The 14,398-nt window shown below is 37.7% G+C and overlaps 1 protein-coding gene across 4 annotated transcripts in view; it reads right to left on the bottom strand.

Moving 5' to 3' along the window:
• The window catches only part of PCDH15 (protocadherin related 15), an 811,839-nt gene that overhangs the window by 343,904 nt on the left and 453,537 nt on the right, over positions 1-14,398 (bottom strand). For all 4 annotated transcript variants that reach the window (XM_043518631.1, XM_043518633.1, XM_038411063.2 and 1 more), the window contains 2 exons: positions 7,626-7,760; positions 4,757-4,906 (listed from right to left, as the gene is read on the bottom strand). In XM_043518631.1, the coding sequence (XP_043374566.1) occupies positions 4,757-4,906; positions 7,626-7,760 (285 nt within the window). The remainder of the gene's footprint in view (positions 1-4,756; positions 4,907-7,625; positions 7,761-14,398) is intronic.

Here is a 14,398-nt window from a genome sequence, read left to right as displayed (position 1 = left end):
GCAAGGAAAATAACCCTGAGAGATATGTCAATGAATGGAAATATAGCTGTAAAGTTATTTTCTAAACCCAAAATAAAACTTGTGATAGAGTAATGAAAATAGATCACTTTGGTTGATTTTTTAAAAAGTATCATTTCAAACACCCTTCCTGTTCTTATTTTTCACCACCGGCAGAAAATAGAAAGAGCAAGACAGCACAGGGAAGACCGCTTTTCCACACAGCTTTGTTTTTACTTATTGTTTTCAAAGAAAAGGAATAGTATTGTCTGTCTTTCACAGTGACAATATATTAGCATGTTTTAAGAAGTTTTGTTTCCTTACATTATATAGTATAAGATTTTATCTTTTGACATAGATATGGTACTAAATTAGAAAATTGCAGAATTAGCCAGGGCCAGTGTGACGTTATCTGATAAACTATAACTATATAGATTATTGTTGCAACTACTATTATATATTTGCAACGAATCTTGTACAAATGTGGAATGAAAGATATCTATAAAAAGTTTATGATTGGCTGGTTATGATTATGCTATCTGTATGCACATATCATTTTTGTATTTGAAGTTATGAATATTGGCTCTATACTTGGATTTCAAATGTTTGCTCCTGGGGTAATGCCCATGAAATAGTTAGCCAGCACATCTTGGAGGGACTATTCAAACTGAGTGGCCCATCAAAAGTACACTTAACTCATAATGGCCGATGGGAGATGCCCATCTACACTGAGTGGACTGTCCTATAAACGTTCTGTCTGGAATATAGGTAATGGTTTCCTGCAGTGACTGTGCGAAATTGGGCTTGAACATGTGACTTGCCAATGAGACTCCAAACACTATTTGGTCACCTGTGCCATGGGTTTCCCTCCACATAGCAGAGGATATAAATGGTTCTGGAAACCCCTCCATTTTGCCTCTATCCTGCTCTAGCTTCTATCATGCTCAAACCCCTGGATTATGAACTATACTAATGGGGTTTCAGAGTAGCAGCCATGTTAGTCTGTATTCGCAAAAAGAAAAGGAGTACTTGTGGCACCTTAAAGACTAACAAATTTATTTGAGCATAAGCTTTTGTGAGCTTCAGCTCACTTCATCGGATGCATTCATTAGACTGAATGCATCCGATGAAGTGAGCTGTAGCTCACGAAAGCTTATGCTAAAATAAATTTGTTAGTCTCTAAGGTGCCACAAGTACTCCTTTTCTTTATATTAATGGGAGCATTCTAACCAAGGGACTGAGGTCCTTCCAATAATTTGGAAGCAGCCAGAGACTTGATTTAAACCAGCAATTTATTCCATCATACAACAAGCCTAAACCAAGAACTTTGCCTTTACTGTATGTATTTGAGTCTTTTAACCCTCACCTCTTTCTTTCTTTCTTTCTTTCTTTCTTTCTTTCTTTCTTTCTATAAATAAACCTTTTGATTTTAGATACTAAAAGGATTGGCATCAGCATGACTTCTGGGTAAGATCTGAGTAATATATTGACCTGGGTGTGTGGGTGGTCCTTTGGTATCATTGTAAAGAACCACTCACCTTTAAATCCAGTGTTTTGGGTGGTAATACAAGCACTGGGATGCCCAAGGAAACTGCTTTAATGACATCTTGTTAGCCAGTGTGGTGAAACGGAAGTTTACTTTTGTTGCTGGTTTGGTATATCCAATGGAGATTAGCCACCAGTTTTGGGGTTTATCTGCCCTATATCTCAGCAGTTTGTCCTAAATTTGGCATCCTCATTTGTGACTCATTGAGGCACAGTTACAGCCATTTCTCTGAATTTCAGGGGATTTTATCCCAGTGGATCCCTTGCAGGATTTTTAACATCTTCCTAATGTGTCAGTATCTGTGTTGTTTTGTCATTATAGTTCCCACTTTGCTATTGTTTGTCTGTATAATCTCTGTCTGGTTCTGTGATTGTTTCTGTCTGCTGTATAATTAATTTTGCTGGGTGTAAACTAATTAAGGTAGTGGGATATAATAGGTTACATAATCATGTTACAATATGTTAGGATTGGTTAATTAAATTTCAGGAAAATGATTGGTTAAGGTATAGCTGAGCAGAACTCAAGTTATACTATATAGTCTGCAGTCAATCAGGAAGTGTGGGGGTGGGGGGGAAATGGGAACAGGGAATGGGGTTGGGGAAATTGGAATCATGTTTTGCTAAGGGGGGGAAATGGTAAACAGGGACACAGGTAAGGCTCTGTGGTGTCAGAGCTGAGAAGGGGGACACTAAGGAAGGAAACTGGAATCATGCTTGCTGGAAGTTCACCTGAATAAACATCAAATTGTTTGCACCTTTGGACTTCGGGTATTGTTGCTCTCTGTTCATGCGAGAAGGACCAGGAAAGTAAGCGGGTGAAGGAATAAGCCCCTAACAATACCAATACATACATGTTTCTTATTAAAGTGATCTGTAATTTGTATTAAGTTTGCAAGATATTTAGGACAAATGTTCCTTTTGTAGTCCACAGATTACTTGGGTTACAGTTGAGGGCAACTACACCTGTATGTTCCTTCCGTGGCCCAGCAAAGGCACCCACTCCTTGGAGAATGCAGTTTGAACTAGTATATGCATACCTTTCCAGAAGGGTTGCTTCAGGGGTTGTTAAGGGAGATAGTACATTAGTATTCCCCACTCCATACTAGAGAAGATACACACAAGGCCACAATAGTACATACATAGCTGCATTTTTAATACAATATACCCCCAAAGGCATTAACCCTAATTCAATAAAGTTCAGTCAAGATATTGCAGGAAATCATCAGTCTCACAGTTTATACATACAGTGAGCAAAATAGCAAAACTGAACTCTGCAATGTGGCTTTGACAAGAATTTTGCAGGCATCACAGTATACTTCCGTTTTTCTGAAACCCTGTTGTCCAAACCTCTGCATTATCCAAATTCCTTCCTTGTCTCCCAGCACAGGATACAGCCCCTCTGCAGCATGTATTGCATGCTGGGAGACAAGGAAAAGATTCAGATAATGTGGAAGTTCAGATAATTGAGTAGAGACTCCAGGCCAAGACTGAAGGGACGATGAGCCCCTAGCCACAGGGAAGCCACCCTGCTGCTGAATGGCTCCTGCCATCTCTATTATCTGAACAAAATCTGTGCCCCACATGTTATTTGGATAATCAGGAATATACTGTATTTGGTTGTGCTGATTCTCTCATTCTTACAAATCCCATAAAGGAGCAGAGAAAAAGGACAGCAGAAGAAAGGGCACCAGCATAAGTTTAAGCAGCTGTGTTATACTGGTGCAATGCATCTACATTAGGGGTTTACATTGGTACACATTTCCCTAATGTAGACAATCCTTAAGTTCCATTCAGTTGGATTTGTACAAACTCATTAAAGGCAATGAGATTGAAAAAAAGTCACTGACAGCATAATTGAAACCAAAAGTGCTTGTGGATGGGTGTTGAACACTGAGGGTGAAATCCTTGACTCATTTGTCCTGTAGAACCGTTATTGTGAACATGAAACAACTAAGCTTGATTCTAAGATCCTAGAATAAGTTTGCAGAACTTACTTTGAAAAAAAAAATCTAGAACTTGAACTGAGCATATTTGATACAGAAATCACTGAAGTTGACAATTAACATGGAAATCCACAGTGTCACTTTTCACTTTCCAGTCACTTTACAGACAAGATCTGCTCTTTAAGCCTTGTGATATTTTACAGATGGGAAAACTAATGCACAGCAAGGCCAGATGACTTTCTCATGTATATATAGCAAGTCAATGCAGATCAAGGAATACATTCTGAGAGACTTGACATCTACTCCATTTCTTAAACCACATTCCCTCCCTCATGAATTCAACCACCAATTATATTTACTAAAAAGGTTTTTTTTACCACCCTCTCCATTCCCCTTGCCTATTGATCTCTACTAAGCATCTTTTTGTCTTGTTGTGATCAATTTAAACTGCAAGTATTTGGGGCAAAGACCATGGGTAAATTTTGTCCCCACTGTCATCAGTTGGAGTTTTGCCATTGATTTCAATAAGGCCAGGATTTCACCCAATGTTTTACTCACTATTTAAAGTGCTTTATACAAATGTTAAACAATAAACAATACTTTCTCCTCTTTTCTTCTACTATAAACAACATTTCTAAGGTCTAACAGTGTACTACGATACGAATAATGCAGTCATTGGCATGGACTGAAAAATGAATGACCATTATACTTCTGACTCTCATTAAAAGGCAAATTAGAAATATTTCTGAATAATTCATAATAATGTGCCTATCCACATACAGGTTTTATTTGGGACTATATGTGGAGTTGTCAACATGCAGGAAAATAATTGCTTTTGTGACAGTTCACATCTCATCAGAAGCTGGAAAGTTTAGGAGAATATCTATTTGTGCAAGATTTCTAATCCCAAAATTTTGATTAAGTAGCAGATAAGCTGATGAATATTTGGCATATTATTCAAAACATACTAAGCTACAAAGTTTTTGAGGTTCACAAGTGTTAATTTTTTTAATGACATATATCATTATTTAAATGGGGGAAGACACATACACTTCATTTCTGCCTCTCTCTCCATGCATCTGAAGAAGTGAGGTTTTTACCCATGAAAGCTTATGCTCAAATAAATCTGTCAGTCATTAAGGTGCCACCTTACTCCTTGTTGTTTTCATTTCTACCTGTTTTCAGTACTCTTACAATTAATATTAACTTCAAAACTGCATATTGCTAGCAAAGAGTTGTTAAACACAGCTAGATAAAAGGCATGAGGTTACCTGTATAATGCTTTCCCCAGGCCTCATGTCTGTATAAATCTTGACATTGTATGATATGTTGGAGAAGGTTGGTGAGTTATCATTGGCATCAATCACCAGGATACTGACCATAACTGCGGTACTTTCCTGTACACCATCAGAAGCTATCATCTTCAAAGGAAAAAAGAATACAGAAAAGCACTTTAATAGGGTAGAATTAAGACAAATGCAACTAAGAATAAAATGAACTCTTGCAAGTAAAATTCATTTGTCTTTTTATGTTCAATCTGGCATGTTTTGGCACCTACCAGAAAAATCTGTATACTTTTCTTACTAGACTACCCATATGATGATACCATGGGAATTCAGCTGAAAAGAAGCAATAATGTACTGAATAATGAAACAGAAAGATAGTGTAAATATATGCAGTACAATGCCAGAAGACCTGCAATGTGAGACCTCTATTAATCCAGCATTTTCAAATAATCTCACTTTAGACCCAAACTTGCAACAAGCTCAGTACCATTATCTCCCATTGAGATCAATGGGGCTTGAAGGAATTCAGCACCTTCCAAGAGGCACTTGGGATCTTGCAGGATTGGGTTATACATACACACTAGATTTTCCTAACTTTCATTGAATCTCCCATACATGTATGCTTTTTCAATGTCAGCAAGAGCACAAAGAGGTGGCAGAAAGTAGTGGGAAGAATCCTACTTTCAGCCCATTTCCTCCTTTCCCCCAGAACAAGTACATCTCAGGCAATAGGACATTGCCTTTTCACATTACCATGGTACTGTTTTTTATCTTGACCTGGATGAACCATCCTCTGGTAGTGAGAGGTTAGTTCAGTCTCAGTGTCTATTCAATACTTTGCCTCTCTCCTGACAATGGCCCCAAACTGTATGAAATAATCCTAAATAAGATGGTGGTGATTATTATAATTTCCTATTTGTATTACTGTTGTGCCATGAGGCCCTGAGACTGGTCTACATTGTGCCAGGCACAGTACACCTACAAGTTAGACCAATGGCTGTCAACCTTTCCAGACTACTGTACCCCTTTCAGGAGTCTGATTTGTCCCATATACCCCCAAGTTTTACCTCACTTAAAAAACGCTTACAAAATCAGACCTAAAAATACAAAAGCGTCAGAGCACACTGTTACTGCAAAATTGATTACTTTCTCATTTTTACTATATAATTATAAAATAACTCAATTGGAATACAAATATTATACTTACATTTCAATGTATAGTATATAGAGCAGTATAAACAGGTCATTGTCTGTATGAAATTTTTGTTTGTACTGATTTTGCTAGAGCTTTTTATGTAGCCTGCTGTAAAACTATACAAATATCTAGATGAGTTGATGTACTCCCTGGAAAACCTGTGTACCCACAGGGGTACACATACCCCTGGTTGAGAATCACTGAGTTAGACAATCCATGCCTCAAAAAAAAAATCTGAATAGACAAGACAAAGGATAAGGAAAAGGAAGAATTATTTTACAGAGGCAGAATTGAGGCACAAAGATATAAGTGATTTGCCCAAGGTCAAATAAAAAGTCCATGGTAAAGCCAGGAACTGAATTCAGATCTACCAAGTCCCAGTCCAGTGCCTTAATTACATTCCCATCCTGTGTTCTTTATTATTTAGAGAGGCAGATTCTCTCTCTTTCTGTGCTCACTTTGCATTGCTCAGGCAATCCAAAGGGACCAGACATCCATTGTAACTCCCCTGCTGGGGATTCATGTGATTCAAGGAGCACCCCAGTGGTTTTAGAGCCAGTTCCTATATTGCTCTTCCACAACACCTGGCACAAAATACCTCAATGTATCAGGCAATAGGAAAGGAATTATTGTTGAAGCCTTAGTTTTGTCCCAAGTTTCCTAATAAAGCTCAGAGGCAAAGTATATAGAGTAAGTCACTGGGCTGCTGTCTCAGAAACTCTGGAAACATGTATATATTCTCCCTCACTCTTCTTGTAATTGCAGGGAATTTTAAATAGTTTCTAGTTCTCTATACTTACACAAAACCACTATTGGTTTGAAGCTAAATGAATTTCTACAGCCCAGAACTGTGTAGGGGAGCATTTTTTCATCAAATGGATACTATGCACATGTGTTTATTGGTCAAAATTAAGGATATTATAAATAGTTAAACCATCAAACTAGCAATGTTGTCAATACGAGCAAAGGAAACCAGCATTTGAAAATAATCTCACTTTGGACCCAAACTTGCAAAGAACTGCATACCTTTATCAAATCAATGGGAAATCAATGGGAATTGAAGTAATTTGGCACCTTACAAAAGGCACTTGTTATCTTGCAGGACTTGGTTGAACATACACACTACAATTTCCTAAATTTCTCTGAACCGCTCACACATTTATGCCTCCTCAATGTCAGCAAGAGAGCAGGGAGGTTGCAGAGAGTAGTGGAAAGTGGGAATAGTCCTACTTTCAGTCCTCTTTACCTACCAGATAGATGCGAAGGTAAATGGGAGAAGTAAGCTATTTTATTAAAAAGGATGAACTAACTTACTCCTCCTTCACCCAGATCCAGGGAGGAACAAGGAAGAGAGAAACTCTGAGTCAGAATTCATTCCTTGGTCTGTTCCTTGGGTGCTACAGCTACACACTACATCTTATTCAAGACAAATTATAAAGTAACGATCTAGCCCTAAATTATTCCTATCCTCCAAGTGGGTATTAATTTGTGTATGAGAGAGAGCAGAGGATAGCCTATTCAAAAGCATATGTTCTGTTTTATTTTCTCTCTGTCATATCGAAACATTCTGTTTGTAAATACCATATTACCTTTTTCAACATTAAAAATGCTATAATACCTGAGCAGTTCCTGGTGTGTTTTTGAAAGAATATTGCTTACCGAGAAGGTGTATAGCTGCTGGAGCTCTCTATCAACTGGTTGGAGTAAGGTGAGGTAACGGGTTATACCAGTCTGAGTCACAGTGAAAAATGTATTATAATCATTTAGGAAAAGATGGAGCTGTGGATCCTTTGTCTTCAAAGAGAAAGAAATGAATATTAATTAATATGTAATATACATGTAAATATTAAAAAAAAATCATGCAAGCATTAATAATAGTGTAAATGAGCAGAATTAATATTAATTATTAATTATTATTATTATTATTATTTGTATTACTGTGTGCCTATGAGCCCTAGTTAATGATCCCATTGTGATCCCATTGTGCTAGGTGCTGTACAAACCAAAAGATGGTCCCTGCCTGAAAGAGTTTACAATGCACAGTACCATTACTGATAGAGTCTCTAAAACAGCAAAACACTCTAAATTGCTTTAATTAGCCCTCTTTTAAAATGTAATATTCTGAAAAAATATTTGAAAATAAATTTAAAAAATTTAGGGAACCTCCCCCCAAAAAACGTTTTAAAAACAAAACAAAAAACCCTAATGAGATAGGGTGATAACATTTTGACTTTTAAACAGATAATTCTTAAAACTGCATTTTACTTTATCAAGATAAAGATTCTAATCTCTGATTCATAGCATTTGTCCTCATAGCATATTTTGAGAAATCTTCCCATTTGCTTTGTGCAGCAATAAAATAGTTCAGATAAACAATGTCTACCACATGCTGAAGATTAGTATCTGGTTGTTGTAGAAACTCTGTAGTACAAAACATTCAGGCATATCCTTGTATATCAGAAGAAAAAAAGAATTTATACACAGGTAAAAATAATGATAATTACTTTGACCATAAATGAAAATAAACCTCAGAATCTAGATACACTATAGTTTAATATTTATTTTGATTTTGAAAAAATATTTTAAGTAAAAGTATGTGAAATATTTTGGCAGCTCAAGACTTCTCTAAACGTCTAGTAGGGAAAATTCCCATGCTTTGAATTCCCCATCCTGTGAAGTTTAGCAGTTGTGCAGATGCAACTTAACTTGTATGTGCCAAAAGGTATGAGTAGGTTTAAAAGACATACTAAATGACTGACCTGGAACTCACCCTAGTTTGTCTTCCTTTACATAGCTTGAGTAGATAATGGTTATTTCAATGGTGTGGGGAAAAGCAATAACAACCCTTTACAGAGAAGAGGCAGTCAGATTGCATTTTGGAACAGACAGGACACCGACTGTCTGAAAAAGGGACAGACTAGGACTGCCATGAGAGAGAGTCAGAAAGGGCCATACTCCTTATCAAGAATTACTCAAGAGATGTGATGTTTAATGGTGAGAACTCGTGGATTGGCTCTTTATCAACCAGTGTAGCTTGAGAGTAGGGGGTCTATAGGAAGCTGCAAAAGGGGTTTTTAAGTAACATTGTGGATCCCTGATCCTCAGGCTTCTGGATGACAGGTCTGTCTTGAGGAACAATTTAGAGCAACCTTAGGAGGGCACCAAAACTCTGGCCATGTAGACAGCCCTACTTTGGAGCAGGGAACAACACAAACATGCCAAATCTATGTCACTTGCAGATTCCCCTAGACCAGAGGAACCCCTAATTATTATGATAGTTAAGCTATCTTTCTATGCATTTTGTGCTGTTGCAATAACACAAAACCAGAGGAATGGGCACCTTTTATTTAACGATGTATCTAACCTGCTACACTGATTTTACTGGATCTTTTGCAGTTACTATGTATTGGAGTTAACTTTTTAAACACTTTAATTTTATTTTCTCTCTGATTTTATGAAAATAAATGCCGCTTTGTTTTTTATATAATCTGACTGGAACCTACTAAGTGCTTTTTAAATTTGGGACACACTACCTCTTCTATTTTTCAGCATGACTACTGGTTACCTGAGTTCATTTCTTGAAGTAGATAGGAGAGATTATGGCAAGGGCTGCTATGTGACTGATCAGAATAGAAAATGGATGTTAAGTTAGAAAATTAGTCACACAGAAATTGTCTAAAATGGTACAGACCAAGGGAAAGAAGGCCAAAGCAATATTATTGATCAAATATTACAGCTATTACCATCTTCACCAAATCCAGTGGTTGCAAAATGCCTATTTGTCTTAAAAAAGAACGCATTTTGAGGACCTTTCCCTACACCCACGCACACATATCAAAGTGAAATACTTCAAAATAAGATCTTCATTTCACTATTTTTTAGCAGCTAAGGAGGAAATGGACATACTCTACATTTATGTCAGTGCCACTAAATGAAATCTGAAGCTTAAACTTGTTATGGCTTTTAGATTCTCAGACTCCAACGAGAGACTGCTGAATTGGAATTAATTTGCAAACTGGATACAATTAACTTAGGCTTGAATAGAGACTGGGAGTGGATGAGTCAGTACACAAAGTAAAATTATTTTCCCTTGTTTATTCCACCACCCCACCCCACACTGTTCCTCAGACGTTCTTGTCAACTACTGGAAATGGCCCACCTTGATTATCACTACAAAAGGTTCTCCTCTTCCCCCGCCCCAGCTCTCCTGCTGGTAACAGCTCACTTTAAGTGATCACTCTCCTTAGAGTGTGTACGGTAACACCCATTGTTTCATGTTCTGTATGTATATAAATCTCCCCACTGAATTTTCCACTGAATGCATCTGATGAAGTGAGCTGTAGCTCACGAAAGCTTATGCTCAAATAAATTTGTTAGTCTCTAAGGTGCCTCAAGTACTCCTTTTCATCTCACAAAAGAATTCTATAGACAAAACCAGACAAATATATAGTCACAGAGTTATGAACACTAAAACACAGTGTCAAAAGGTGTAATATTATTTTTCTGAAAGCACTGTTCTTGTTCTAAGAGCATTTACTCAAACTGTATCATAAACAACTTTCCTAAAGATCAGTTATTTCCTTCTACTCCTAGCTAATTAACTATGCAGAAAGATTTAGGAATTAAAAAGTTACTTCAAGTGAAAAACCTTAAGATTCTCATGGCCTAGCAGGCATAACTGAAACATTTCACCAAACTGAAATAAAAGCACTAAAAATATAATACTGTAATAAATAGTTGCAAACACAAAATAGGGCAAAAAGATGAAAACAAATATTTAATTTTGCAGCCCAAAGTACTCTAGGAAACTGAAGCACAGGTTTTGGAAGACAAAGATTACACTATTTAAGTCCTAGAGCTAGAAAAACACTTTGGTTGCTAAAAACTAAGTGCAAGAAGTGTTACAAATGAGTGTTTCCTGTCACTTAAAGATTTGCTATAACCACGACAACTGTCAGTAAAATTAAAGCTCTTTTCGCCATTAACAGTCCAAAGAAAGAAAAAGGGGTGTCCATTATGTTTTTTCCAGGAGAAGTGGTGGCAATGACTGTTTACTTGTAGACGCTATTAAGTTAAACACAAAACTTTATTTTTAGAAAATTCCAAGCCATTTTTTAGACCTAGGGTGACCAGATAGCAAGTGTGGAAAAATCAGGACAGGAGGTGGGGGGTAATAGGCCCCATATAAAAAAAAGCCCCAAATATCGGGACCATCCCTATAAAATTGGGGCATCTGGTCACCCTATGTAGATCTCTATATGGTACTGTGTCAAAACAGGCTCGGTTCAACTAAAGGATTTGTTTATAACTCTAAGAACGTTCATTCCAATTTAGTTCTTTGAACCTTTCCACTTCATTTAATATCACACAAGTGATTCCTCAAGACTGTGTGAACTTCAAGCCAAATCAGTCTTCTATGGTTCCTGCTTTCACACAGTTTTGAACAAGATTAATTTAACTTTCTGGATGAATTTTGTTTCAAACATACAATCATGTTGGGTTCCCTGGGTTCCATTATAACCCTTTGCTTCTGACCATCTATGTGTTCTATTATAGATTCATAGATAGTAAGGTCAGAAGGGACCATTCTGATCATCTAGTCCGACCTCCTGCACAGCGCAGGCCACAGAATCTCACCCACCCACTCCTACGAAAAACCTCACCTATGTCTGAGCTATTGAAGTCCTCAAATCGTGGTTTAAAGACTTCAAGGAGCAGAGAAGCCTCCCTCAAGTCAACCATGCCCCATGCTACAGAGGAAGGCGAAAAACCTCCAGGGCCTCTCCAATCTGCCCTGGAGGAAAATTCCTTCCCGACCCCAAATATGGCGATCAGCTAAACCCTGAGCATATGGGCAAGATTCACCAGACAGATACTACAGAAAATTCTTTCCCGGGTAATTCAGATCCCATCCATCTAATATCCCATCTCAGGGGATTAGGCCTATTTACCCTGAATATTTAAAGATCAATTACTTACCAAAATCCCATTGTCCCATCATACCATCTCCTCCATAAACGTATCAAGTAGAATCTTAAAACCAGATAGAACTTTTGCCCCCACTGCTCCCCTTGGAAGGCTATTGCAAAACTTCACTCCTCTGATGGTTAAAAACCTTCATCTGATTTCAAGTCTAAACTTCCAGGTGGCCAGTTTATACCCATTTATTCTTGTGTCCACATTGGTGCTGAGTTTAAATAATTACTCTCCCTCTCCTGTATTTATCCCTCTGATATATTTATAGAGAGCAATCATATCTCCCCTCAACCTTCTTTTAGTTAGGCTAAACAAGCCAAGCTCCTTAAGTCTCCTTTCATGAGACAAGTTTTCCATTCCTCGGATCATCCTAGTAGCCCTTCTCTGTACCTGCTCCAGTTTGAATTCATCCTTTTTAAACATGGGAGACCAGAACTGCACACAGTCTTCTAGGTGAGGTCTCACCAGTGCTTTGTATAACGGTACCAAAACCTCCTTATCCCTACTGGAAATGCCTCTCCTGATGCATCCCAAAACTGCATTAGCTTTTTTCACAGCCATAGCACATTGGCAGCTCATAGTCATCCTGTGATCAACCAATACTCCAAGGTCCTTCTCCTCTTCTGTTGCTTCTAATTGATGCGTCCCCAACTTATAACTAAAATTCTTGTTATTAATCCCTAAATGCATAACCTTACACTTCTCACTATTAAATTTCATCCTATTACTATTACTCCAGTTTACAAGGTCATCCAGATCCTCCTGTATAATATCCCGATCCTTCTCTGAATTGGCAATACCTCCCAGCTTTGTATCATCTGCAAACTTTATTAGCACACTCCCACTTTTTGTGCCAAGGTCAGTAATAAAAAGATTAAATAAGATGGGTCCCAAAACCGATCCCTGAGGAACTCCACTGGTAACCTGCCTCCAACCTGAAAGTTTGCCTTTCAGTAGGACCCGTTGCAGTCTCCCCTTTAACCAATTCCTTATCCACCTTTTGATGTTCATATTGATCCCCATCTTCTCCAATTTAACTAATAATTCCCCATGTGGCACGGTATCAAATGCCTTACTGAAATCTAGGTAAATGAGATCCACTGCATTTCCTTTATCTAAAAAATCTGTTACTTTTTCAAAAAAGGAGATTAGGTTGGTTTGGCACGATCTACCTTTTGTAAAACCATGTTGTATTTTGTCCCATTTACCATTGACTTCAATGTCCTTAACTAATTTCTCCTTCAAAATTTTTTCCAGGACCTTGCATACTACAGATGTCAAACTAACTGGCCTGTAGTTACCAGGATCCCATTTTTTTCCTTTCTTAAAAATAGGAACTATATTAGCAATTCTCCAGTCATTCAGTACTACTCCTGAGTTTACAGATTCATCAAAAATTCTTGCTAATGGGCTTGCAATTTCAGGTGCCAATTCCTTTAATATTCTTGGATGAAGATTATCTGGGTCCCCCGATTTAGTCCCATTAAGCTGTTTGAGTTTTGCTTCTACTCAGATATGGTAATATCTACCTCCATATCCTCATTCCCATTTGTCATGCTACAATTATCCCTAAGATCCTCTTTAGCCTTATTAAAGACTGGGGCAAAGTATTTGTTTAGATATTGGGCCATGCCTAGATTATCCTTAACCTCCACTCCATCCTCAGTGTTTAGCGGCTCCACTTCTTCTTTCTTTGTTTTCTTCTTATTTATATGGCTATAGAATCTTTTACTATTGGTTTTAATTCCCTTTGTAAGGTCCAACTCTACTCGACTTTTAGCTTGTCTCACTTTATCCCTACATGTTCTGACCTCAATTAGGTAGCTTTCCTTGCTGATCCCTCCCATCTTCCACTCCCTGTATGCTTTCTGCTTCTTCTTAATCACCTCTCTAAGATGCTTGCTCATCCAGCTTGGTCTACAACTCCTTCCTATGAATTTTTTCCCCTTTCTTGGGATACAGGCTTCCGATAGCTTCTGCAGCTTTGATTTAAAGTAATTCCAGGCCTCCTCTACCTTTAGAACCATAAATTCTTCAGTCCAATCCACTTCCCTAACTAATTTCCTTAATTTTTGAAAGTCAGCCCTTTTGAAATCAGAAACTCTAGTTGCAGATTTATTTTTGTTAATCCTTCCATTTAGTTTGAACTGAATTAGCTCATGATCACTTGAGCCAAGATTATCCCCTACAACCATTTCTTCTATGAGGTCCTCGCTACTCACCAAAATTAAATCTAAAATGGCATCCCCTCTAGTCGGTTCAGCAACTACTTGATGAAGGAATCCATCAGCTATCGCATCTAGGAAAATCTGAGCCCTATTATTATTACTAGCACTGGTCCTCCAGTCTATATCTGGGAAGTTAAAGTCTCCCATGATCACACAGTTTCCATTAGTATTTACTTTATTAAAAACATTAAAGAGGGCTCTATCCATATCCAAATTAGATCCCAGAGG

Source organism: Dermochelys coriacea, chromosome 7 (assembly GCF_009764565.3).
Source record: "Dermochelys coriacea isolate rDerCor1 chromosome 7, rDerCor1.pri.v4, whole genome shotgun sequence".
NCBI classification, from domain to species: domain Eukaryota; kingdom Metazoa; phylum Chordata; order Testudines; family Dermochelyidae; genus Dermochelys; species Dermochelys coriacea.
The sequence above is the reverse complement of the archived record's forward strand: the minus strand, read 5'-3'. Positions and strand labels throughout refer to the sequence as shown.